We start from the raw sequence: 27,429 nt of genomic DNA, 5'->3' as shown, positions 1-27,429 counted from the left end.
TTTGGTTTTTCTTAATCGCACACTTACTTTGTTAATCTATTTGCTTCCAAGTGCATGTGTGACCATTGATTTTCTACTTTCTTTCACAGACTCGGTGCAGTGCATGATGGATCTCCACCACCAAGCTACCTCGGTGGTCCAGGGGCAGAGAAATGTAGATGGGAGGACGGATATATTATGAGTGATCTCAGACATACAGAGCAAGGTTTCAGATGGTCTCCCTGTAGTATAGCATCTTTCCATCATTTCCTAAAGTAAGTATTTTGCACCTAAAATGTAGTGTGTGTGTGTGTGTGTGTGTAATACCTCAATTTGTTAGGAAAAACCAGGGGAAATTGGATTTTTTGTAAGTAAAGGTAAATTGATTGATTGATTTGGTGTTTTAAGTACACTTTATGCACAGTAAGGCTAATCGGGACTGGACCTACAGTTTAAAGTGGGATCCAAACCACTTGTGCCTCCACCGGGTATCAAACCCGGGACCCCTTGATTACAAGGCAACAACGCTACCACTGCACCATCAGGGAGGCCGTAAGTAAAGGTAAAGAAGATAAAGCTGCACTTTGCAAGGCATATGGGGATGTGGTCACCACTATGCTCCATGTTCCAGCTACCTTAACTCACCCCCCTCCCTATGGGTTACCTCCAAGTAACCATTTATTAGATGCTGGGTAAATTTCAGAGTCACTTCATGTAGGGACACCCTATGCACTGGACCATTGCAGCTCTCATATAAGTAATAAGTGGTGTGGAAAATTATATAATACCTGATAATGATAGCAACGGAACAATATTGTTTGTTCCTACATCAGGACACATTTCAGGACTTCTGTCATCAACACTAAAATTATTGGGATAGTTCAAAATATGAGTTGCTGATTTGTTTTTATCATCAGAAGATTTCACTAGTTTTAAAACTATAATTGTAGTCTGCAACACTGTAAATAAGTTGTTTTGCAATTGTACTATTCAACATTTTACTCTTGAAATGTTGATGTACTTGTAAAATAATTACTGATGCAAATACAGTAAAACCTCGTTAATCCAGACTAATGGGGGGGGATAAGTTTTATATCTGCCCATCCCTAATTCTGATGTAATTTTCGAAAATTTCAAAGCAAAACTCTGGTAAATTGATGCTTGTAATTGGAGTGGAATAATCGCTCACTAATATTAATCAATATTTTGAACAATTTTTAATTGTTACAATTTTCAAGCATCAGTATCGGTATCAGTGGGAATCGGTATGGTATCAGATCAACCGTACTATATTTTGTATATTTTGATTCATGCTCTACTTTCACATCTAGTAAAATAATGCATTGATTTAAAAAAACGTATACATTTGATGAAATGTGGAAATTTAACTATTTTTCAGTGGAGATACTGCGACCTGCTTGTACAACTCACCTCATGAAGACGAAGCATTGCCACGTGTTCTACCAGGAAAACTTCTTAGCTTGGATGCCCAGTGTCGGAAAGACAGGGGAACTAATGCCTGCTTTGTAAGTAATATCATTACCCACTGCATTTGCCAATAGAATGATTGAACCTATACCCGAAACTATCTTCCATACATTTCTCTATTTATAGCACATACACATATGTAAATACATATATGTATACAGTGTAGAGCACTATTTACCTAGTCTTACCATAAATACTGTCCCAAAGTTGTAAGTAAATAGACACAAAATGGTGAGAGATATTTTAATATCAGAATAACATGAGGTGCATGAATGCATTATGAACCAAAATCACAAATAATTATTCGAAATGACCACCTTTAGCACTGAAACACTTCTGAAGTCTTCGTGGCCACTCATCAATGGAATTACGCAACACATCAAGTGGAAACTCCGCAGCTGCCTTCTGAAGAGACCGCTTTTAACTGTCAATATTGGGATGTCTCTTCTTGCAAACCATCTCCTGAAGCTTGGACCACAATTTGTAGTCCAAAGCTTTTAAGTCTGGACTGGCAGAGGGCCAATCTGACGTGGAAATGAAGTCAGGAACATTTGCCTCCAACCACTGCTGGGTGGTGCTTGCTTATTGTGCTGGAGCTGAGTCCTGCTGGAAGCTCCAGTTCTCTCCATGGAAGATGGTGTCGGTAAGATTCTTGCATAGTTTCTGAAGCACTGTCTGCTGGTACACTTTGGCTGAAGTTTTGACCCCCTTTTCACAAAAATGGAGATCCTTTGTGCCCTCGTAGCTCACAGCCCACCACATCATGACTGATGCAGGATGGTGACCCCTCTGAATCCTGGGGGCCTTGTCAGCAGCTTCCCGAGAGGATGTGGCATACACCCTGTCATTTTGGGCATTGAAAGTCTCCTCAACACTGAAAATTTTATCATCAGTGAAAAGGATTCGACGGTGCCCATTTGCCGCGTAACGCTGAAGTAACCGCTTTGATTTCCGGAGCCTCTGGAGCTTCAGTTCACTTGTCAAGATATGTCCTTTGCGTCGTTTGTAGGCATGGAGTCTCAGGTCACTGCGTAGCGTACGAGACATCGACATTTTTGAAATCTTTAGCTCACGAGCCATCACTGACTGTTTCCGTACAGGATTTCGTCGCACTCGTGCCGCCACTGCTTTCACAAGTTCTGGTGTTCATACTGTGCGTGGTCTTCCTTGCCGTGGGCGATCTTTAACAGTACCAGTCTCATCAAAGTGCTGGGTAGTGCGGTAGACAAATTTCTTGGAGATTTTGAGCTTCTGGAGGGTTTTGAAAATCTCCCCTGGTGATTTGCCTACCTTGTGCAATGCTACAACGGCCACACGATTTTCGTACTCAACCCATTCCATCTTCAACACTTACAACAGACACCTTTCCACTTGACCAGCTCAACAAGCAAAGACTCACGCTTCACGCTACAGCTCTTGCCGTCTCTCGGTTGTACGGGTGGAAGTACAGCCACCCTCAAACGTTGGGACAGTATTTATGGTAAGACTATGTATTACAATCCATAATGTATGTGATATCAATATACAGCTGGCTTGTTGAAAGAGGACTGAAGCTTCTGGGTTTTTGTCGCCTGGGCATGTTCTTTTATCAGTTTTGTCTAATCATCACTCATATTCAAAATTGCCTCACTAAGTAACAAATAAATACATAATAATCCACACAATGCCATTGTTCTAACTGCATACAGTAAGACATTAAGAAATCTAAAGAAAATAGTATATTTATGCTCTCTCTCACACACACACATTCCCATATATACTGCAGTGGACTCTTTTTAATTCGAACTTCAAGGGGCTATGAAAAAAAAATCAAATTAACCAGAATATAATTAAAAAAACACCAATGAAATAACACATGTATTAAACATAAAACTGCATTAATACACAAACGGTACACGTTACCATAGGCGCAGACTCCATGGGGCATGGGGTGCTCGAGCCCCCCCCCCCCCCCAATGTTAATGATGTGGGTGCAGAACCCCCAAATAATTTTGCTTAAGAGGATCTAATGTATTATTTTGCTTCTCTTTTAAAGTTTACTCTGAATTGTGCTACATGAACTTAACTTTAAATACACATTTGAAATGTTCTAGACCATCAACTTTGGGGGGCTGAGACCGCTAAACCATCAACTTTGGTGGGGGGGGGGCTATGACCAGAGACAGCAAAACACATGACATATTACTATTATGTAATTATGAGTATTGTTAAAATTTTTACTAAAAAGAGTTTCAAAAGATGATTTCATGAACTAGAGTAGTGGATGGGACGTTCGGGCTACAAATGGCTCTCGCATGACATTCAGAACGAGATCATTGATATATTAGGGAGATCTGTTTTGCGCTCCGTGTTAGCAGATATTAAAAGTCGGGAATATTTTGCTATTATGGTTGACGAAACTTGTGACATATCCATCCATGGACAATTAATATTCTGCATTCGAACTGTGAATAAAAGTTTTTTTGAGGAATTCATGGGCTTTTGTGAGATTCCGAACACTGAGGCCAAAACTTAAAAAAGGGAGAGAGTGAGTCATTCATTAATTTATTTCAGTGATCAGAGCCCCCAATAATTTTGACAAGTCGACGCCCCTGCACCTTACCTTACAACTGCTATATTTTATCCATATCTCCATCCAGGAACATTACACTACACTACGCTGTATTAACTAAGTAAAATGTAACATAGGTTAATTTCATCACGTTTCGACATTGTGACTCCACTAAAACACAGACAAATAATCCCTTCTGTCCGGCTATCCGCTCCCCTGTCAACTTGTTTCTGAGAGGGTGAAGGTCACATTCCTACAAACAAAAGCTTTGTGGATTCCCGCTGCCCTCTCTTATCTGCCGTCGGCACATCTGTTAACCATAAAAACCACCTTTTCAAGAAGGGGGGACGAGTCATCTGTTGGAATTTCTTATGTAGCAACCACTTTGGTCTTTCTTGGAAAGATTTATGTTAAATTATTGGAAACCTGACTTCGAATTATCCAAATTTAACCTTCAAAGTTCGAATTTAGTAGTCATTTTTAACATTGTTTTAGATAGGGGTTTCAAGGGGAATGTGCTTTTGTTCAAATTATCCAATACTTCCAATTAAAGAGAGTGCACTGTATATTATACACAGACTCTCATGTACATATATGTTTTCTTGTATGTACATACTGCTTCCATTGTAGAATTATTTCTCTTGCAGTTTACAGTTCTTACAAGCACAAAAACATAATTTTTCTCATAAAGTTTCGGGTTTTACTGTCATATAAATATATAGCAAATATTTAGGTACGTGTTACTTGCGTCTGTTGACAAAATGTCAACTCGCTAGTTTTGCCAGCTAAGCTGATATGCTACTAAAATGGTTTAACCGGTGTAATCGCCAGTCTAAAATTAATCAAATACTGCACATGACCAATATTGGTAGCAAATTACAGATTAACATGTCATCAGATGTCTAATTATGACACTCTTCAATACTTTCTTACATATTTTTCTCACCCAAAAGTGACATTCTGGAAAAATTTTAACACTGACTTCCATCATTTATTAATTTATAGAATTTTCTGCATGGAATAAACTGATAATGTTAAGCGTTGAAAAATATCTCAACGGAAAAACTGGATGAAAACCCGGTGTAAATAACCCTTATGGTTTTGAGATAAGCCATCAACGTTTGTTTTGCACAACTTTTGAAATACACTGTATTGTGTGAAGTAATAGGTGTTATAATTATTACACATTTTTTCCAAACTGTAACATACAGTACCTATTTATACTGTGAGCTAAAATAAAATGAGAATGGAGTTGACATGTACAAAAAATGGAATGATTTTGCAAAAAAGAAGTTTTAGTCATTACTATGAATATAATGAAGTAATTGCAGATGTTTAACTCCACAGAAAGATGACCGCGTATGTGCTCAACTCTTCTGCTTTGATGCCAACTCTGGTTACTGCGTGGCCTACAGACCAGCTGCCGAAGGATCACCATGTGGAGATGGTCAGGTATGTAAGCTTATATGCTATTATCAGTAGTAAGCAAGCCTCTGCAGAACTTTCTTTGGAATTGATTTGCAGTGGATGGATTCTAACTTGATCGTAGTAACTGTGTGGTTCAGGAACAGGGTTCAAATTGAAGTGGAGAGTCAGGGAATTTTCCTCTTAAATTCTTCTCGAGGTTTTCTCTCCAGGGTAGGTGTCAAGCAGTGGGCAGGAGGTGTATACTCATAAATTAAGGTAGACATGTATAAATACAGTAAAACCTCGTTAATCCAGACTAATGGGGGAGATAAGTTGACAGTAACAAAAGTCCAGATTAACTGAAATAACCTAAGTAGAAAGTGCATTAAAACTCCGTTTATAGCAACAAAACACATTTATTATGGTGTATTTAAAGGGCATAGGTCTAAATACACTATACAGTACAGTAAAATGTTACGGAGCAATGTGACGAATGTGATTGTTAACTTCTAGCCACATTTAAAACCTTGCATTCTGCTTTTTTTCCCTGCCTGTCCGGCTTATTGGGGTCCGAATTAACGAGGTTTTACTGTATAAACATACGCATAACTTGGCAAGGGGATCACTTGCTCCCCTCCCCAGGTTATACCCATGAATATAAACATTATATATATATATTTCAATGCATATTCAGTTGGGCATGATTTGATCTCAAAAACCACTTTTACAACATATCAGTTACTGTTCATAGGCAGACTAATTTATTTGGGGTACTTTAAGGTACTTGTCTGGACAATGTTACCCTAATTGTCTTGACTTCATGTTCGTTTTTCACTGAAGATGAAATTTTAAAATTATAATCTCGGAGTATTCATTATCACTTTAGCACAAGTCTTCCTATCATAGTGACTAATTTATATTATTTAAATAATGAAAGTAAGCCACTAAAGAACAATATTGGTACAAGTTAACAAGATCTAAAGGTAAAAAAAAAAAAGGTAAAGTGTTCCCCTGTGCATAGCACCATGCCATGAAGGCGTATAGGGGGTGTGGGGGTAACGCCCCACACTTTCTTGATCTGGTCGTGAGTGGGGGTGATGTGATCAGCATCACGCCCCTGACTGCCTTTACCTCCCAGGGTTTCCCCCAGGTACCCATGTTATTCGAAGCTGGGTGGGTGCCGGGGCCGCTTCCACCGTTAGAAAAGATCTAACAAATATAATAAAATGCATCTCTACAGCTGAATGTCTCTAATTAAATAAATCTGCAAGTTCAGTTTTTCCACGTTTTCTAATGTGCATTACTTCATAAAATATAATACTGTACTCTGGTCACTTGATAGTTAATACCATATGTTATACAGGGTATCTATAAAAGAACTCCGGGGTTTTGAAGCTAAATATTTTATTAAAAACTGAAACTCAGGAAAAAGTAAATACATATTTTTGAAGGTAATGTTATCAAGTTTTGTTTACAATTTAGTAAATTCCAACGTGTGCCCCGTTTGTAGCATGGCACACATCCAAACGATAATCAACTTCTTGCCACGTCCTGGCCAGCATGTCTGGCGTGATGGTTGCCACAGATGCGATGAATTCTTTGCCTTAGATAATTGACATCTTGAATTTTCTCTGCATAAACCATGTTCTTCACATGTCCCCAAAGCAAAAAGTCTAAGGGAGTAAGGTCCGGACTTCTTGGAGGCCATGGAATAGGCCCTTTCTTTCCAATCCACACTTCCAGTTTCTTTAAACGCCTTAAGCCATTGACGAATGGTTTTGTCCGAAGGCTAAACACCACCATACTTGCGTCGAAAGTTCCGCTGTACAGTAATAACAGATCCAGTTTCTACAAGCCATATCACACACTGCAACTTCTGTTGTGGCACCGCCATTCCACTGAACTGCACTGACTGGGTTCGGCTCGGTCACTTCAAGGTCAACACTGTGCAGCGTTGCCATCCTTTGTTGGAATAAACTCCAAACAGCGTGAATAAAACTTGATGAGCTACTGATTTCAAAGTAATTAACTAACCTGAGTTACCTAATACCGTTTACGTGCTATCATTGTTTAAAACCCTGGAGATCACATTGTTCATGCTTGACGAAGCCACCAGACGAGTGGCGAAATCAATTGCTGAAAAAAAACTTAGGCAGAAAAATGAATAGTAAGTGAATACGAGTTAATTACCCTGGAGTTCTTTTATAGACACCCTGTATATAATTTGAAACGATAGAGTTCCAGTTCAGATGCAATTTGTGAAGGCTCTGTGCGATTGATAAAGTACAATAAAATATATATATATACTATGTGATAGCTGATAATATAGTAAACAATATCACATTATTTTGGTGAGAGAGAATGGAGCATCTGAAATAAAACAAAATTCTTTACTTTTTTTTTAACAGATATTATTTTAATTATTTTAATGGTAGTTTCTACATTTAATTTTTTTTTTTGAGCTTGCATTTGGAAGTTCCCAGATAATGTGCACACCTATGTTACTGTTAAAACTAATAGAATACAAAATAATATTAAATACAAAGAAATGGTTATATGGAAACTTAATGTTTGGTTATAGTTTCGTTGATTTTTGAATATGTACACAATTTACTTCACATTGTATTCTGGAGAAGATCCAAAGGATTGAGGGAATAGTTTCTAGCTTGCACTAATTTGCTTTCTCCCTTAATTATTTCTGTATCGTGATTCTATAAAATGTTGATCCTTTTCGACATCACTTCCAACATCTGTTATTATTGTTGTTACATGTGATATACTGCGAGGACCGCCCCCCCCCCAAAAAAAAAGATATATATATATATTCCTAAATACATGCATAACAATGAGTAGGAGGAATGGGATATTACTCCAGTTTAGCTTGTTTTGGTTATATATAGTTTAAATCTTAAACATAAATGTTAGTTTTTCGTAACTGATAACCAAGTGATAAATCATTTTGCTATAACAAAGAAAATTTATGCTTTGTATTCCAGTATTGCATAAATGGGCGATGCGTGGCAGAGCATGAAAATATAATACCAGACTATACTCAAATTACACCATCCTTCCTCAGAAGATCCGATGTATTGTCATCGTCAACTCAGTCACGACCAGTTTACACAGATCCTCAGTCAACGAAAGGAATAAGTACAAATTCTACAACACACAGGTAAGGCAGTTTCCTCATTTGCTCAAAGTGAAATGCTTAGCAGCAGATATGTCCAAATATTTTAACAAGCTGGAATTTGCAATTCAGAAGGGCTCTTCATGTGGTGGTAATGTGTATGTTGTACCTTAGGTGTTAGGTGCACTTTTTGCACCATGCCATGAGGCATATATAGGGGGATGTGGGGATAGGGTCGCCGAAATTTTGGAGGTGATGTGATCAGCACCATGCTCCATGCACCTTTATCTCCCAGGTACCCATTTACTTGAGGCTGGGTGAGCCCCAGAGCTGCTTTATGCAGGGACAATGCCAGAAAAATTTCGACCTTAGATCATCCATCCCAGGAATTGCATCTGGGTCTCCCACATGGCTATACATTGAAATTTAGGAATACATTGTCATAAATTATATCTTTTGAGTTAATGGCTAATAAAATAAGGTTCTGCTAGGACTAGATCTGTCTCAGCATCATTTTCAGAAACATATCTTGTTTGAAAGAACTTGGTTTGAATTCAGAAAAATTCATCTTTTTTAAACCATTTAGCAAACTCTTCATTATTGCCAAGGGTTGCCGAGAGTAGCTTGAAAAGTAATGCTTTGTCAGCATACCGTGTCCCATCATAGCTGTTGTGTCTTTGTAGACTGTGGCCTGCTACTACTTGTATTCAGTAGCTCTTTAATTTCACTCTCAAAAATTGTAAGAGTTTCCGTCATGGACTGCTGTAACCATTTGGCTATGCAGAAACCCACCCCTGTGGACAGAATGAAGATTCTTTATTGCAGTTCAAATATGCATGCATAGATTTGATTTATCAATGTTGTTAATTTTGGTAAGGATGCCCAGGATGCTTGTCAGTGCTTCAGTGCCAAATATTTCCACTGCTTTTCAATATTGTTTCTAGTGCAAAAATGCAGACGAGAGTTTCTTGTATCCTTTCTTGGAATAGATGTGACAAATTCGAATGACTTTCAGAAAATAACAATTTTCGTTCCATACTATTCAGTCTTGCAGATTATATGAAATTTTGTCTCTGCTTGATGTGAAATGAAAACCTTCTTTTGGATCACCCTGCCAATAAATCCAGTTTTCCACAGTTTTGTAGCAGATGTAAATCTATTTTTTTTTTTCCCCAAAATTCCTTTTACGTTTGCTTGTAATTACCCCCAAACAAATCTCTCGGACACAATAGGAGACCGAATTTACTTTCAATGAAGTGAAGTAGGTAAGTAATACGAACATCTTGTACAATGTACATTTCCTTGAATAGCAGGTATTTGTACATATATATGCTGCTTAATTAATAAAAGCTTCAATGTATGGGTAAAATTATGGAGTTTTCAGTGAAAGAAAAATGTACAGTTATGTAGTAAATGCTTTAGAAGAAAAAGGGGCGGAGGAATTAGTATACTAGGTTCAAAGAAATGGTCTAACTCTTTAGAGTGGAACCCCGATTTTACATTTTCCTGCATTATACATTCCATGTTCATGGTCCCAATAGAGCAAAATGCTATAATATTTTCCTTGATTTTAGATTTTCCCGCATTTTAAGTTCTTTCAACTTTGTCCCCTGAAAAATGTAAAATCGAGGTTTCACTGTACTCTTACCTGATTTTCTGTTCAACGTTCTCAACTAAATCCCAAAGCATAGCCTTCCTTGTAATTATACCAATGGCTTAATGGTATTGTGTTATACGACGATAGATAATTTTTTTCTTCTTCTTTTTGGTGTATTGATTATGTTAAGTTTATAACTAATAAGTAACATGTGGAAAAATTGTGATAAGCTATTTTTCAGAAAACATTTTCATAGGGAGTGGGCAATTCTTGGTTTACACAAGAGTGTCTGTCCTAAGTATTGGATGAAACAATTTCAATTCTTTTTGCATGACCTTTTATTGTGTATATGTACTATTTTATGATAGACAAGGATGAAGAAGCTATCTTAGGTTCCATTCTATTGGTGAATACAATCAGAGCCGTAGCTAGGAGGGGGCGAGCGGGGCAGTCGCCCCAGGTGCTGATGGAAGGGGGTGCCGAACGGCAAGAAGAAAAACATTGAAAATTACTGCGATCCCCTTGAAAGTATTGGTGCCCTATATAACAATATCATTGTCAGTTTGCAAACATATTGATTTTTTTTGCTCGCTGCACTTGCATTACAAGCTTTCCTTTTAAACAAATAAAAGAAAATAAATAAATATCCTTTGAGCTATTAACGATGTTAATCTACGGCTACAAGAAAAGTCTGTTACAGTAGATATAGGTGTTAGTCAGTTACAGGGACTGCAAAGCTTTCTGTCTGCCAATCGGGAAACAATTGTGACGAACGCTATTGAGAAAAGCAAACAGATGATATGAACATTGCAAGTAAAGAACAATGTCCCAAAAAGAAAACAAAGTTTTTCGATGAAGTTGCAGAAGATGAAAGTAGCCATAAATGAAGAACAAAAAAATTAGGAAGAGCTTGTTTTGTGCATTGGATTCAATTTTCTCTCAAATAGGCGATCGATTCAAGCTAATGAAAGGAGTTTTGGATGATTTTACCGTAATTATTCCAAGCAATATGGCAGTTATGTCAGAAGAAATGTTGAGAAAGGGAGTCTTTGATCTGGCTTTATTATACCCCGAGGATATCAACGGAAGTTAGTTAATTCATGAACTGTTGTTCTTTAAACATCATGCGCAAGCATTTTTTTAAGACTTTCACTTGGAATGATTGTCAGAATTGTCACCACTTGCTGCTCTCTCATTCATTCGTAAAATATGATGTATTGAGTTGTACCCAAATGTTGTCACTGCATTGAAACTATTTTTAACTCTACCTTGGTCTGTTGCATCTTGTGAAAGGAGTTTTAGTAAGCTGAAGCTTATAAAGAATTACTTGCGTTCTTCCTTGAGTCAAGAAAAGCTGACTAACCTGGCTATTTTGTCTGTTGAGAAGTACAGAGTTCAATCAATTGTGTTCGATGATGTTATTAATGACTTTGCTGCTCGAAAGGCAAGAAGAGTAAAACTGTAGCTAGTATGTTCGCACAGGAGAATTGTCAAATAATCATGTACTGATTGTAGTTCTTAATAAGTTTTTGTTTGTTGTTCATTTCAGCTGATCAGTATAACATTTTGCAGTGTAAATAGGTTTTACTTTATAAACATTACATTAATGCTGAATGATTTTAGCTAGTTTGTACAATGACTTTGCAGGGTATTTGAAAGGGTTTCATGTAATAAAAAAACATTACATTACATTAATGATCTTTCTTAGAGGCTTTTATGCTGCTTAAGAAATATATATGCTATTCATATGGTAAGATATATTTTTTTTTGCATGGATTAGTTTCATTTCTAGGATTTTTTATCGTTGCACACCGAAAGATCAATAATGATCCTTGATTCAGAATATGTGTATTGTATATGTACAAAAAACTCGATAGTTATTGCTACAATTACATACAATTGCTACAATTATTAGCATAAATAAAATGTCAATTTGAATGAACGACATTATTTAAATAAGGCACAACAACAAATGCTTCAACCCTTCCGTAAAAAACATAGGTAGAAGTTCGACAAGGCGAGTGTAGGGCGTGCCAAAATTTATTCTCACCCCGGGCGTAGAAGAAATCTCTAGCTACGGCTCTAAATACAATAAGATAGCATGTTTCATCTTCTAATAGATTTTTCAATAACCTTCATCAGTGGAAGAATTCTATATAACTACTTCATTGTAGATGTTTTTAAAGAAACAGTTAACCAATAATAGAAATAAAGAAATTGACAATAACCAGAAATTGTAGGAAATCTGGATTACATAGAGTTTCAATATTATTATTATTATTAACAATAATTACATGTGCATATATGCACATACAGGCTTAGAAACATTGGTAAATTATATGGGCAAGATGCTATATCATGCAAAACCAAGAATAAAATGCTCAAATGTCTTGTGCAATTTTTTCTGAATTTGTAACATGTTTGATATGTATGACTATTACTAATACACTACTAGTGAATTTTATTGCTTTGCTAGACATACATTTTTTCCAAAAAATAAATTAGTGCTCAAAATGAAATTAATATTGATTTTCATTTGTTTATCATTCATGACATTGGATATGATTCTGGTTGATATATCTCCACAAATTTATAATTGGATGTTTTATTATGCATTTATTTCCTCAGCAGTAGCATTTTTAATAAACATTATCATTTCAATATCTGACCAGAAGGAATGCAAATAAAACTGTGAATTGCTTCTACATTTAACTTGATGACAAAAATATTTCATTGAATATATTCATGCTCTCTATAATAACAATCTTTCACCTCCTCGGAAACTATAGGAAGCAAAAATTTTATGAATATTGTTTTATTCTTTACATTTTAAGCACTAATATTGGGATATATTTATATGATGTTTATATATATCTTACTGTTGGCTTATCAAGTGTTTTATACTGTTACGACTTGTAGTATGCAAAGTAATAGACAGGGTACCTTAGTAATGATATAACCCCCTCAAAGGACAATTTCTAGCTTTTTGAAGTTTGGACTTTCTTATTAAAGAATGATAAAGTATAATATTACCATACTTATATGCCAAACACTACCCTAGTGGTGATGAAAATTGAAACCATGTTCCAGAGTAATGTCTATAGTATAGAACACTTAATAAGATCAAATGTATGGATTTGCTTATTTAATGTTTCTAATATTGTGAGCTTATTGTACATATGATGCTTTGTTCATAGCACTGGTCAGTTTTGTTTCGTGAATATTGTGCTTTCTTACTACTACGTACTACCATTACTGCATAAATGGTACTCCACTGGCATTTGTTTTGTTAAAAATTTATATTTTAAATAACATTTTCAGTTGTATGTAATTATACATTCTTGTAGATACAAGGTATCTGCTTCAGTGGTTGATTATTTGAGATAACTCGTAATCAACCACTAAAGGTTCCAAGTTTGAGTCGTGGTGTGAGCCCTTCACTCATCCTCATCATCGTGGCAGATAAAAGGGTCCCAGGTTCGAATCCCGGTCGAGCTTGGTTGTTTGGGAATGTCCATTCATCAATTTCACAAATCATCCCCATCTTCGCAAATTAGCCAAGAGGCACAAGACTTGAAGTAAAATAAATTAAATCAATCGTGGCAGATAAGTGACATAAAATAAGAAAATCTTGTCAATATTCTGTGATGATGACATTGGCATAAATTCTTGAAAGCTGCAGTAATTTAATGTTTCTTATAAATTAAAATTGTCCAATTTACAGCATTCATGTCTAATGTACATTAAAATTAATGTTCAATGTACCTTATTGTGGCATTGTTTGCATAAACTCAATGTCTTGATCGGGAGAATGTTCCCAAGTCATGTAAATCATAGGTTTCTTATCAATTTCCTTGCAAAGGCTGCTGTTAATTGGCTGAAACTGTAGTTTTTTTTTGTACGATTAGTTGTCAATTTAAAGATAGTAAGGATAGTAAAAAAAATAAGATGTCAATTCAACTGCAATCTACCAAATGCCATGAGAATGTCAAAATCAAGAAAAAGTCATTTAATGAATAATTCCACTTTTGCCACACAAAATTAGTGCTAAAAATTCTAATTGGCATTTTTGTGTTACTGAATACCCAGACCTTGGGCCTTGACGTGGTTAGCACATCTTGCTACGATGACAGGTGTCCCAGGTTCGAATCCTGGCCTGGGCATAGATGTTCGTGAGTGTCCATTCATCAATTTCATCATATCATCCCCATCTTCGCAAATTAGCCAAAAGTGGCACAAAAGGTGAAGTTAAATAACGCAAACCACTCAACCAGACTTCAGAAAAGTATGTATTGGCTAGTTTTGGTGAGTAATTTTGAATTGATACTTCCAGTAGCAATGTCATTGATATTTGCCAATACATCAATATTGCCTCGGACCTACTTTTCGTTCACAGTGGTCTTGTTGAACTTCAACGCAGATATTTCCGTAACTTGGTACAAGGAGTAACAACACGTGCTAACAGTTAATTAACACTTTATTAGTGTCTAAGGCGACCGGCCGCGACGCGATGTACATTGCTACATTCTTGGTACAACACAACCTTCTTGGAGACCATTCTCCACAGATTGTTACACTTTAACATAACAATAAGTACACTACTTTTAATTTCCCACTCCCATTAAGCCACATAATTTAGCAAACCTAACTTTTGCTAATGGTTTCGTGAGAATGTCTGCTACCTGACTTTCAGCATCAATGTGTTCCACATTTAACATTTTTTCCTGAAACTTTTCTCTTACAAAATAATAACGCACCGCAATATGTTTTGAGCGTTTATGAAATTCAGGATTTTTTACTAACTTAATAGCACTAGCATTGTCCACCAGCAGTGTGGGCATTCCTGTCAGATGAGTGATCTCATCCAATAGTCTTGTTAACCATATCACTTCTTTCGCTCCCTCGCTGGCTGCCACAAATTCAGCCTCTGTTGTTGATAGAGCAACAGACTTCTGCTTCCGGCTCATCCAGGATATCGCTCCACCTGCATACTTGCATAGAACTCCAGTTGTTGAGCGTCTTGTTGTTGGATCTCCACCATAATCTGCATCACTGAAGGCTTCCAGGATCCCAGGATTATGATTTGAATTGTAGCATATTCCATAAGCAGTGGTTCCTCGTAGATACTTGAAAATTCGTTTCACTGCTTGCCAATCAGATAATCTTGGACTGTCCAATGCTTGCGACACTAATCCAACAGCATAGGAGATATCTGGCCTAGTGACTGTAGCCAGATACATCAAGCTGCCAACTGCTTCTCTGTAAGGCACACTAGTGTCTACTAACTGCTGTGTGTTTTCTTCCCCTGCATTTACACTTCCCTTTTCAGCAGGTGTTGACACAGCATTTGCTTCACTCATGCGAAATTTCTCAAGAATTTTCTTTGTATAGTTTTCTTGACATACAAAAATAGAACCATCTTCCTTTTGTGTTATTTGTATGCCCAAGAAACAATCTAATGACCCAACCACAATTTCAAATTCTTCTTTTAGAGTTCCGAGAAAACTGTTGATATCTTCAATATCATTGCCAGCAACCAAACCATCATCCACATAGATGGCTACGATCATTTTCTTTCCATTTTTCTTACGAATGAACATACTGGGATCAGCTTTGCTGCATGTAAAACCATGCTTCGACATGAAATTCACAAATCGTCTATTCCAGCAACGAGGTGCTTGCTTCAGTCCATAAAGACTCCTTTTTAGCTTACACACACGACCAGTCCCGTCATCAAACCCTTCAGGTTGACACATATAGATTTCCTCATCAAGTTCACCATAAAGAAAAGCTGTTTTCACATCAAATTGAGCTAACTTCAACCCTTCACAAGCTGCAACACTCAGCACAGTTCGTACAGTATCAAATCGAGCCACTGGACTAAAGGTTTCATCGTAATCAATCCCACTCTTCTGTAGATAACCCTTTGCTACCAGTCTTGCTTTAAATCTGTAGATACTGCCATCTGCTTTGGTCTTTACTTTTAGAACCCACCGATTATCAATAACTTTCTTATTGCTTGGAGGTTCAACTAGTATCCAAGTATGGTTCTTAGCCAAAGACTGCATTTCATCTTCCATTGCTAATTTCCACTCTGCAGCATTTCTTGATGACATGGCATCTTTATATGAGCTCGGTTCTAAGCAATCTACCTGTAACACATAACCATCTTGCCACACTGGTTTCTGCACCCTTTGACGATCTCGCAATTCATAACGTGGTTCACTTCCCCCAGTTACATCTCCTGTGATGCATCTGTTTCCTGTATCATCGTAGTTTGCAGACTCACTACCAGGGCTATCAGGTTCTTCCACAGCAGATTCAAACATTACCGATTTTTCTGGTGAAACAATTTCAAAAGACTCTTTTACTGGCAAAATTGTTTCCGTGCAAAAAATAACATCACGACTGAGCAACACTTTATCAGTTTTCTGATTCCAGATGCGGTAACCATCTTTTTCATCACAGTAACCAATCAGAAGACCCTTAATGCTCTTTTTGTCCCATTTCTGTCGCTTTTGCTTTGGTACATGAACAAAACACTCTGTTCCGAACACTTTCAAATGATCAACACTTGGTAAGTCTTTTCCATACCAAAGTTCATATGGTGTCTTTTTCTCTACAGTGGTTGGTCCAGTTCTGTTCAGAACATACGTTGCAGTATTCACTGCTTCAGCCCAAAGTTTCAATGGAAGACCTTTTGAATGCAACATCGAGCGTCCAGATTCAACCAATGTTCTGTTCTCACGTTCTGCAGCTCCATTCTGTTCAGGTGTATAAGGCATGGTGGTTCTGAAATTGATCCCCTTTTCTTTCAACAAAGCCTTCACTTCCGCATTATCAAATTCCTTCCCACAGTCAGTGAGCAATTCTTTTACTACATGACCTGCAACACTGACTTCAGCTAAAAACTGTTTTAGTCTTGCAGCAACTTCCGATTTTTGTTTCAGAAAAAACACGCGTCGGAATTTCGAAAAGTCATCTTTGAAACAAACAAAATATAGTGCACCACCCAATGATTTTGTTTGCATTGGTCCACACACGTCAGCATGGATTCTTTCACCTGGTTTTTCTGCACGAGTAACTCGCTGTCCAAAACTTTTACGATGTTGCTTGCCAACCACACAGCCTTCACAAAACTGATCATCAGTTTTTACATCAATTCCATGCTGCACTAGAAACTTCCGAACATGTTGCTTACCTTGGTGTACCAACCTTTCATGCCACAGCTGCAATGTATCGGAAGCTGACACTAAGCACACTTCAGCAGGATTTTTGGGGGGTAATGCACGCATGTGCATTTGGTACAAACCACTTAAAGTAACACTTCCCCATGCATGTACCTTACCATTCTTTTTTAGTAAACACTTCATGGAGTCTGCACAGAATAGAAAACCTCTTTTTGTAGTGGAGTTCACAGAAAATAAATTCTTACTGATATTTGGCACATACCACACATCACGAAGATGATTTTTCACCCACCTACCATTGACCAACATTTCCACATTCACTATACCACTGCCATGTGCTAATATGATGGCTTTATTTCCCACCTGTAATTCCTTTGGTGTTGGGAATTTTTGGTACTGTAGAAAGTAGTCCTTCCGGTTAGTCATGTGTGCTGTGCTTCCAGTATCTGCAATCCAAACTTCCGAAACAGGACAGTTCGATTCAAAACTCACAAATGCTCCTCCTTCTGTAACACGGTCACTTCCACTGGTTGAAGATCTATTTAACACCAACTTGCATTGTTTGGCAAAATGGCCTACCTTGTGACATTTAAAACACTTTTTCGCTTTTTCTGGACGTTTCTTGTGTTTCTTCGGATCATCACTTTTTACCACAAAAGCTGTTGTGTCACTACTCTTGTTGGGAAGTCTCATTTCAATTAGCCTAAGTCGTTCAGTTAGCCTGTCTACAGTACGCTCTTCCACTGGAACTGATTCCCATACACTTTTGAATTCAAAATATTCACTAGGTAAGGTAGACATGATTCGACTCATTAGAAGCAGTTCTGGAACCTTGGACTTCGTGAGACGTTCCATTTCGTCATTCATTTCACGAAAATTTCTCTGTAATTTGGACACGTATGTTGCAATGTCTTCTGCTGCATCTTTGGATTGATTGAAGAACTGCTCTGACAATCGATCCAAACGCTGTGCTGAACTTTGTTCATATACTGACATTAGTTTCTTCCAAATTTCCTTAGACGTATCACACGTGCTGGTAAGTTCCGAATTTGCATCATCCATACTATTCACCAATATCATTTGTGCCATAATGTCCGCCTTCTGGAATGTTTTACACTCTGCTTCGTACTTACGTCGATCTTCCGTAGTACACTCAGCACCAAGTTCCTGTGGAGAAGTACACGTGCCATCCACAACTTTTAGGACATCGTGGTGTCGTAACAGCAGCTCCACTTGTCGTTTCCATCTCGGCCAGTTCTTTGCACCTTCCAGCTTGTCTACTGTTGTCTTGAACTCCATCTTCAGCAGCAAACGAAACACGCTTCTTCCGAAAGTGTAAAACTCTCACCAGTCCGGTTAGGAAGACAAAGGACACTTCCTGTTGTACTCCAAACCACGACGACACTTACTGTTGCACTCCGACAAACTACCAAATTTCACGGTCGCAGTGGGAACGTATCTGGGCCCATAACCTGTTGAACTTCAACGCAGATATTTCCGTAACTTGGTACAAGGAGTAACAACACGTGCTAACAGTTAATTAACACTTTATTAGTGTCTAAGGCGACCGGCCGCGACGCGATGTACATTGCTACATTCTTGGTACAACACAACCTTCTTGGAGATCATTCTCCACAGACTACTCACTACAGAGCAAAAGCAAATGATAAGTCAATTTGACCATGTTGGGAAAGTGTGTCTTTTGTACAACGTTCAACAGGTCTTTAAAATTATGTAGTTGTGTGTGTGTGGTTACACAGCCATTCACAGATCAACTTATTCTAGTTCCCGAAATGGAAAAATAAAATAATACATAATGCAAAACGAGACCATTTATGCAGACTGTCTTTTACACTAATATCTTTATTATGTGTACATTTGTGTATATGTGTAAATGTGGGAAAACGTGGCTAAGGAACTACTTTGTATTAATCTCACAGGTCACCTTGGCGTCATCTATGGAATCGAGGATCTACAACTCCATATCAAAGAACAACACCCACCACAAAACCTTACACACGAACAACCCCCAAATACACAACAAAAACAACCCCAAGAACAACAACCAGATACGTATACACTACAAAATCAACAACAACAACACCTCGAACAACAAAAACCACTTACACCACCCCTAGGACAACCCGCACAACGGCAAAGTATTACAATCCGTACATACACAGTGCGACTCCAAATAGATACACCACCACAACGAAAAAACCAAGTGTCTATTCAAAATCTGACAAGGTTAATGGTAAGTTTGCAACTCAGGGGCTCCGAAATGCTCTCAAAAGACATGTATATTATTAACCTCTTCATAAATCTCAATTTTATACAAATTATAACATTAAAAAAAACACTAAAGCATGAATCTCAACAAAAAGCATGACACAAGACTGCGCAATGAACAATTTTGCTTTCATAACATTTTTTTTTTCAAATATCACAGCTAATGCATTTTCTATCTAACATTAAAACTTTTCTCATTTTACTCCAGAAACCCAATTCTTTCAGTTTGGCTGTACATGCACTAATAAATAAATAACACTAAATTAATATTTTTTTTTCTTCCAACTTTGAATTAGGAAACAGACTTGATACATAATTTAGTATTTTTAAAGGATCTTGAAAAATCACCAAAACTTTATCTATGGGAAAGCAAACCTTGTTTTCATTTGGCTTTGAGTCTCTTCTTTATTTCTACTGTTCATTCATCTTTTACTTCTTCTATTTCTTAACCTCGCAAAGAAAATTCTCAAATTGATACTACAGCAGCAAGTACTATAAAATTTGTACAAAAAGCATGCAATTATTTAACTTATTTTCTGTAAATTGAGTGATATTAACATCTTGAGAGCATAATGAGATGAACGCTCTTTCCATACACTGGAAGATATTTCATAATTTCAAAAAGTTTATTTTAAATCCACTTTATAGATAGATGGGATAATCAGGACCAGTCCTATAGTTTAAAATGGAATTAGTCAATGAAATGTTGCCCATCCAGGATACCAAAATTTCAGACAAAAATATTGAATGTCAAAATGCTTTACAGATACATATTGGACAAAGGAAATAAATGTTTGGAGTTTTTCTGGTGTTAAAGATACTGTAAAACATTTCAAGTACACCAATTTCTTTGCAAAAACGTTTTTTTTAAATTTAAATAAAGATATAATTTGATACACACAACCACAGTTTGCATGTGGATAGTTTCAATTATTTGGCATTGTACATCGTCTTATTTCTCATCCTGATGGAAGCATCATGCATACTCTAAAACATAGCTTCCAGGAACAAAAATTTTCTTGTATTTTTCATGGTTTAAAGTAGGGATGGACCGATATGAAATCTTGGCCAATACTGATAAAGTACCAATATAAAATTTACCGATCACATATAAAATTCCAAATAGTTCATTGACCTCCTTAACCTCTTGTTTACTAAATATCTCGATTGAGATATTTACCTGTAACCCCTCGGGTACCAAATATCTCAATCCAGATATTTCGACATGTTCATAGTTTTTACGTCATAATGTCGCTATTATTTGCTGGAATTGCGATTTTCTTCTTTTATATTATTGTTAACACATATTCTGCACCGTAAAGACTCTTGCACGTCTTGTTCTTCCATAAAAAGGGGGAGAAATGGCAGGAAAATGGCGGCTTCCTTTGAAACTGAGTCAGTGGCATATAGACATGTTGTTTGGGGGGCTACAAGTCGTGTTCTATTGCTCGTATGATAATAGTGCAATTATTTTCTTGTTCCAGACATGCTTGCGATCATTTTCATGTGTATTTTGACAATGTCTTGTACTTTGTTGTCCAGGGGAAGAGGGGGGAAGGGTCATTTTTCTTCAGAAATTTTGGAATTTTCCGGTTCCCCCTCCCCCCACATCCATATATACACTCAATGTGCATAAATTGTATGTATTCCGAATCTATGGTTCATTCCACGTATAACAGTACTTGATTCATCCGTCTAGGGCAATTAGCCTCCAATATACAGGTGTTTCAAGGTAACTCTGCTATCTGAGGCTTGAGTCAGTGGCGCATGTCATTGGGGGGGAAGGGGTGCTACAAGTCGTGTTCTATTGCTCATATGATAATAGTTCAATTATTTTCTTGTTCCAGACATGCCAGCGATCATTTCCATGTGTATTTTGACAATGTCCTGTACTTTGTTGTCCAGGGGCGGAGGGGCAAAGGGACATTTTTCTTCAGAAATTTGGGAATTTTCCGGGCAATTAGCCTCCGATCTACAGTCATCTAAATTAAACTGCATTTTGCTTAAAATTGGACCGGTACCGGGAAGCTTACCTGGTAAAATGGGCTTGGTAATCAAAAGGTTAATAAATGAATGTAATCCGATGAATGATGCTTTTTGCAATGCAGATTAATGTTTACATCTACAAAAATTACAACAAAGTTGCACAATATTACACCAAATTGTAGGATATTTATATATATATATATAATATATATATATATATATATAATATATATATATATATAATATATGTAATCGGATCGGTAAAATTATTGGTATATTTACTGATAAACCAATTGATATACCTAAATCAACCTATGCCGATAGAATACCAATTCATCTGCTCCATCACTAGTTTAGCCTTTAGGTGCCCAAGCGTCTCGATCGAGATACCCAAAAGTAACCCTCAATTGCCCAAGCGTCTCGATCGAGATGCTGTGTCAAGGTCGTTTTGAGAGTTAGCCCCCTCCCCCCTGCCACATATACGCCGAATTTGCAAAAATTTCATATAGTCTGAATCTCTGGTTCATTCCGCGTACAACGGTATATCACTCATCTCTCTAGGGCAATTAGCTTCCAAGCTACACTCATTTAATTGAAACTCTGCATTTTGCTCAAAATCGGCTTGGGCAACCGAGGCTTACTATTGAAAAAGGGCTTGGGCGTCAAAAGGTTAAAGTAAAAATAGCACAATGGAAATCTTCATGTGTATGCGCAATTCTTTCAACTAATAGTAACAACTTCAACAACAAGTACCAAGAAGGAATGAACTGTTTACAATATTCAATAAAGAATAAAAATGGCAAAGGTTCATGTAACTTTATAGAACACAACCATACGTCAATTGTTTTTACTTGTGTTGTATTTTGTACTATAAAACTGGCGACATAGAGGTTAATTCTAAATATAAAAGGTGAATGGAAAACATCCTAACATAAGAGATAACACATTTTAACAAGTGACCAACATTAATGAAAGTTAATGCATGCATAATGAAGACAAACTGCATTATTATTATTACAGTCATAACATTTTTTTAAATATATTTTTATGTGAACTAACCAAATCACTATGTCCATTGGTGACATTAAAACACAGACCTTCATCTCAGATGCAACGCTAGCAAATAAAAGATAATGGCACAATGCACCGAAATGCCATACTGAACAATTTCATAATATAAAACTACCTATAAATAACAATTACATAAACACCTTCACATGTCCTGTCCTGTTTTCTTGAATCTTTGCATGTTTTAAAGTGTCGTTATAAAAATTGTTTTATCTGTAATATGTCTTCCTCTAATTCTTGTCTCTTCTTTTCCAGCTTATTAAATATTTATTTCATACTTTTATCTTAATAGTATATAAGTTTTCTTATTTTTTTCATAAGACATAGAAATTAAGAAATGTGGAAATTCATCACATACAATTTGTCCTCCAAGTAGCAACTAAGATAATTTAACAGTCTTAAAATTGTAGTGGGAAAAACTATAACTATGGTACACTCAAATTAGGAAACTTAGGAAGGATAGGAAAATTTTGCCTACATGACTTTAGATTTATTTTCTAGCAAGAGATCAGTTTGAAAAGTATTCAGATGTGCTAAACAGACGTCAAACAATAACGGCAGAATGTTATATAACAGCTCTATATAGCAAACTTTTTATGTTTATAAAGATTATTCATGTACAAATTTTTAACCTCTGAACCTTTCACAACAAGACATACTGTGTGGATTACTATGCAGCCAATATTACTCTTCTGAGCGTTGACAGAGTACATTTGTTACTAAAACACAATATATGTCAAACAACATGTTCCATCATTATATTCAGAACAGAAAACTTGAGTGAAGAAGTAAGAGAATTATGGAAAGAACTAGTCCAGTTATAAAAATAAAAAATAAAACTATTTTCAGTTAAATTAATTTAACAAGTGGTTCTCTCTGGTTGTCAATCAGTGATTTTTAGAGAATAATGTTCAACCCATACAGCACAAATTGCAAAGGAACATCCATTGGATATCCACAGTGTCTATATCAGATCCATGGATATCAAAGGACATCCACTGGATATCCATGGGTCATCTTTTTGATGTCCAATTCTGGATATCCATTGGACATCTTTTTCATGTCCAATTCTGGATATCCATGGGACATCTTTTTCATGTCCAATTCTGGATATCCATGGGACATCTTTTTCATGTCCAATTCTGGATATCCATGGGACATCTTTTTCATGTCCAATTCTAGATATCCATGGGACATCTTTTTCATGTCCAATTCTGGATATCCATGGGACATCTTTTTCATGTCCAATTCTGGATACCCGTGGGACATCTTTTTGATGTCCAATTCTGGATATCCGTGGGACATCTTTTTGATGTCCAATTCTGGATATCCGTGGGACATCTTTTTGATGTCTAACAAGAATATCTAAAACTTGTAAACATTTACAGGATGTAAAAAAAAATGACATCTTATCCCCCAAAAATCCTTATGTTTATCAGTTTCGCTTACACGACAACTGATGCAGTTAGCTCAGAGTCTCGGTACCACTGCTTTCTAAACCAGAGTCTGCTATTCTTTTCTCGAGTGGCTTCTCGGTTTCTACCGAGAATCAAACCGAAGACTGCTTATTTTAAATGCAAGAGTGCTTGCTAATGATTCACCAATGCGGTTAGAAAACAAAATATTCCTAGACATTATAATGTATGTTTCTAGCTGTTTTAAGTTTGCAAAATCAGTGGGAAGACACCCATGTATTCCTTGAACATGCTTTTTAATCCACCAGCAAAGAAACTAATTCTTCACTGATTAGAGACCGTCTTTCGGTATCGTTCAAGGTGTCACAGATACAGCAAACAAGAATGCAATAACTATGGTCACTTTGGCATTGTATCAGTTGCCGTATAATGTTCAGAGTATTAAAATATAGGAAGTCCATACTGCTTAATGATCTTTTGTTGTGAGAGCTGATGACATTTACTTAATTTTGAAGCTGTCGGCTGTTTGTTTATTGAAGATAATAATGTTAGATTTAAATATCTCTCAGAGGGTGTAATTTTGATGTCAAGAGAGATTTGTCATTTACACCTACATTGACTTCTTGTTTTCCCCTTATCAACCAATGAATGAGGAAGTTTACTATAGTTTCGCTCCACAAGATGACAAAATATCACTTTAACATTTATTCTCCCAAAAAAATATAACTAATAATTGGGAAAAAGTGAATAAGTTTCTCTGTGTTAAATTTAGACTTGAATTTTGGGAAATTTACAAGCAGAACATCTATTCCTGCAGAAACCTGGTTCACAGCTTGAAAGAACCACTTCATTTGCCACCTGGCTTAATTTACATGTACATAATGATGGGAAGTGACATAACGAAGAATGAGAATTACTACTCTGTTCAGGGTGGGTAGGGAAGAAAAGTTGACAGAATTCGATAACAAATAAAAAGCTTCAAAAGACACGCACTGAACACATTTGCTTTCAAGTGATATTATATTTTGACAACTGCTATGAAAAATTCAGACAACAGATGCATCATATTAACAATATAGTTAAAAATGTTATTACATGCCTTCGTGTGGTATACCATAAAAGCAACTGCAATGTTTTACCGCAACCCTCCGAAAAAAAAGTTAAAGACTCGTGAAACCACATCTTCGTGGTCAGATCCCAGCTACAATTTTTTTTTACAATCAATTTACTTGTTTTCATGATAGCCAAAGCTTTGAAACTTTCAGAAAGTTATATGTACCAGACAAAAGGTTCAAACTTTGACCTATATCGTTATGATAAAGGAGTATGGTAACATAACAGATAAGCATTCATTTAGCAACCTATTTCATAGAAATGTACCACATTTATTTGCATATATTCTTGGAAACTAACGCAGAATCTATTTTTCAGACACTGAATGCGAAGACAAAGTGCAAACAATTAGTGGCAGCATGTCATGCAAGGACTTCTTGTCGAGGTACGGATTTCACTACTGCAGCTATCATTACATAAGAAAGAACTGTTGTGCATCCCAGCGAGCCGTGTGCACGGGACGCTAATGTGGAGATTAGGTTCAAAGAGGATGCGGCTCAATGCAGCCAACATTACCTCACCGCGAGTTCAATTCTCGCAGTCCTTCAACTTCATCACCACCACCATCCTTAACACACGCCGCTGTACGCAGCAAGTGCTTTACATCCGACAGCCTTTTGTTAAGTTATGGTGTGCTGCAAACAATTTTATTATTTTTTTTTAACGTAAAGAAGGGAAAATGTATCTGCTGCTATATTGGTGAAACATCCAGTTGCAGGATTTTTTTTTCTACATTTTTATTTTAGAGAGATGACATGGATTATGCAATTCCATTCCTGGATAATATAGCAGAAAGTGTGATGAGTAGTTGAGGAAATCGTGCATGAATGTCTTTAGAAAATGCATGATAACTGCCATATCAGATCTTTAATAGTAAAAGAAACGGCTTTCATGTTCGCAAAAAGACTTGACATTTTGTGGTTCATTACGTCGGATCAGTAACTATTTTATAACCTCACAAATGACTGGGAAGAAATTTCCGGCTACCGAAAAGGACTTGCAAGTAATTTATACTGTATTTTTAATAAATGACAAAATTATATTTAGGTAATATTGATAACCACTGCTTCTTTGTAAACAGTTTTTTTATACACATTCAAACTGTCATTAAGACCTGCTGCAAATTCGTCCGCGGGTAAATATGTATGTTTTAAGTTATATGTAAGACAACATATTGTGTACATATGTCGTGGTGATATTTTTGAGTTTGTACTACTATGTATTTATAGCTGGGGGTTTTCCATAAAAGCAACAGAGTGTACTATTTTGAATGACTTAACGCTAGGAATTCCTAGTGAAGGAGTTGTACAAGCGAGGGTTCTATGAACTAATGAGTAAAAAATGCAAACAGGAATGACCATGCGAGAGTAATTGAATAGATAATAATTTTTGTGTGTGTGCAGTGTGTGAATGCAAGTGTGAAGTGCTCGACCGTCCGCTGACATTGTCTTCCGATGGCTGTCATTTTGATACGCCTAGAAAAATCTGTCTTCTGAGTTCCTATTCTTGCCTTTTTTTTAAATGCACTAATGACTAGAAAGTTTCAAGGAAATGAATCAAGAAGAGTACTAGTTTCATTATGGTATTATCCAATGTGTGTTATGTTTACAAGATTTTTATAAACCTATTATTGTAATGGTGAATATGTTGCATATTTTCTTTTTGGCAATCAAAATAAATGTGAATATTAAGGAATTAGAAACAACATATCAATTTTTTTTTTACATGTGATTAAAATTAAAAGAAGTGCTCTTTAAAATTGTTGAAAGTTATGCTTTGTTCACTTAGAAATAAAATCTCTATTTTCCTTCAGAATTGTTTTTCATTAATGTTTTAGTTTAAGTTTGCTTGAAACCCAAATCCAAACCAGTCCTTACCAGTTTTCACACATCTGCAACCTGTTTTGAGGATGAGAAATAACAGGATGATTCTTTTAGAACCGGCATACGCCCTTTCCTTCATTAAACCCCCCACATGCTACAAGCTTTAAAGGACAACATTTCTGCTGAAATCGGGAACTTCACTGGAGAAACACTGTAGTGAGTCACGGCAAATATACAAACGCGGGTGGAGGCGTACCTCCTTGAAAACGGCGGACACTTTAAAGTTTCAACACATGCTCTGATCATAATCAACAGCATACTATCCAAGATACGTTATGCATAAATTACGTTAAAAAGTATATTTTATATTAGATCAAATTTGTCGGGCCGTTCTAT

The 27,429-nt window shown here is 36.6% G+C and overlaps 1 protein-coding gene across 5 annotated transcripts in view; it reads left to right on the top strand.

Annotated features, from left to right (window-relative positions):
* sona (sol narae metalloprotease) overlaps positions 1-27,000 on the top strand; it is a 330,966-nt gene extending 303,966 nt beyond the window's left edge. For 3 of the 5 annotated variants that reach the window (XM_083113324.1, XM_083113325.1, XM_083113323.1), the window contains exons 12-17: positions 90-254; positions 1,379-1,505; positions 5,366-5,470; positions 8,422-8,597; positions 19,280-19,593; positions 25,529-26,999. In XM_083113324.1, coding sequence (XP_082969450.1) covers positions 90-254; positions 1,379-1,505; positions 5,366-5,470; positions 8,422-8,597; positions 19,280-19,593; positions 25,529-25,677 — 1,036 coding nt within the window. In that variant the 3' untranslated portion in view covers positions 25,678-26,999. Of the gene's footprint in view, positions 1-89; positions 255-1,378; positions 1,506-5,365; positions 5,471-8,421; positions 8,598-19,279; positions 19,594-25,528 lie in introns of all 5 variants that reach the window. The other 2 variants (XM_083113326.1, XM_083113327.1) reach the window with 2 other exon arrangements.
* The last annotated feature ends 429 nt before the right edge of the window (positions 27,001-27,429 follow it).

Source organism: Lepisma saccharinum, chromosome 27 (assembly GCF_977018435.1).
Source record: "Lepisma saccharinum chromosome 27, izLepSacc3.1, whole genome shotgun sequence".
NCBI lineage: Eukaryota > Metazoa > Arthropoda > Insecta > Zygentoma > Lepismatidae > Lepisma > Lepisma saccharinum.
Note: the sequence above shows the minus strand (reverse complement) of the source record. Positions and strands in the feature narration are given on the sequence as shown.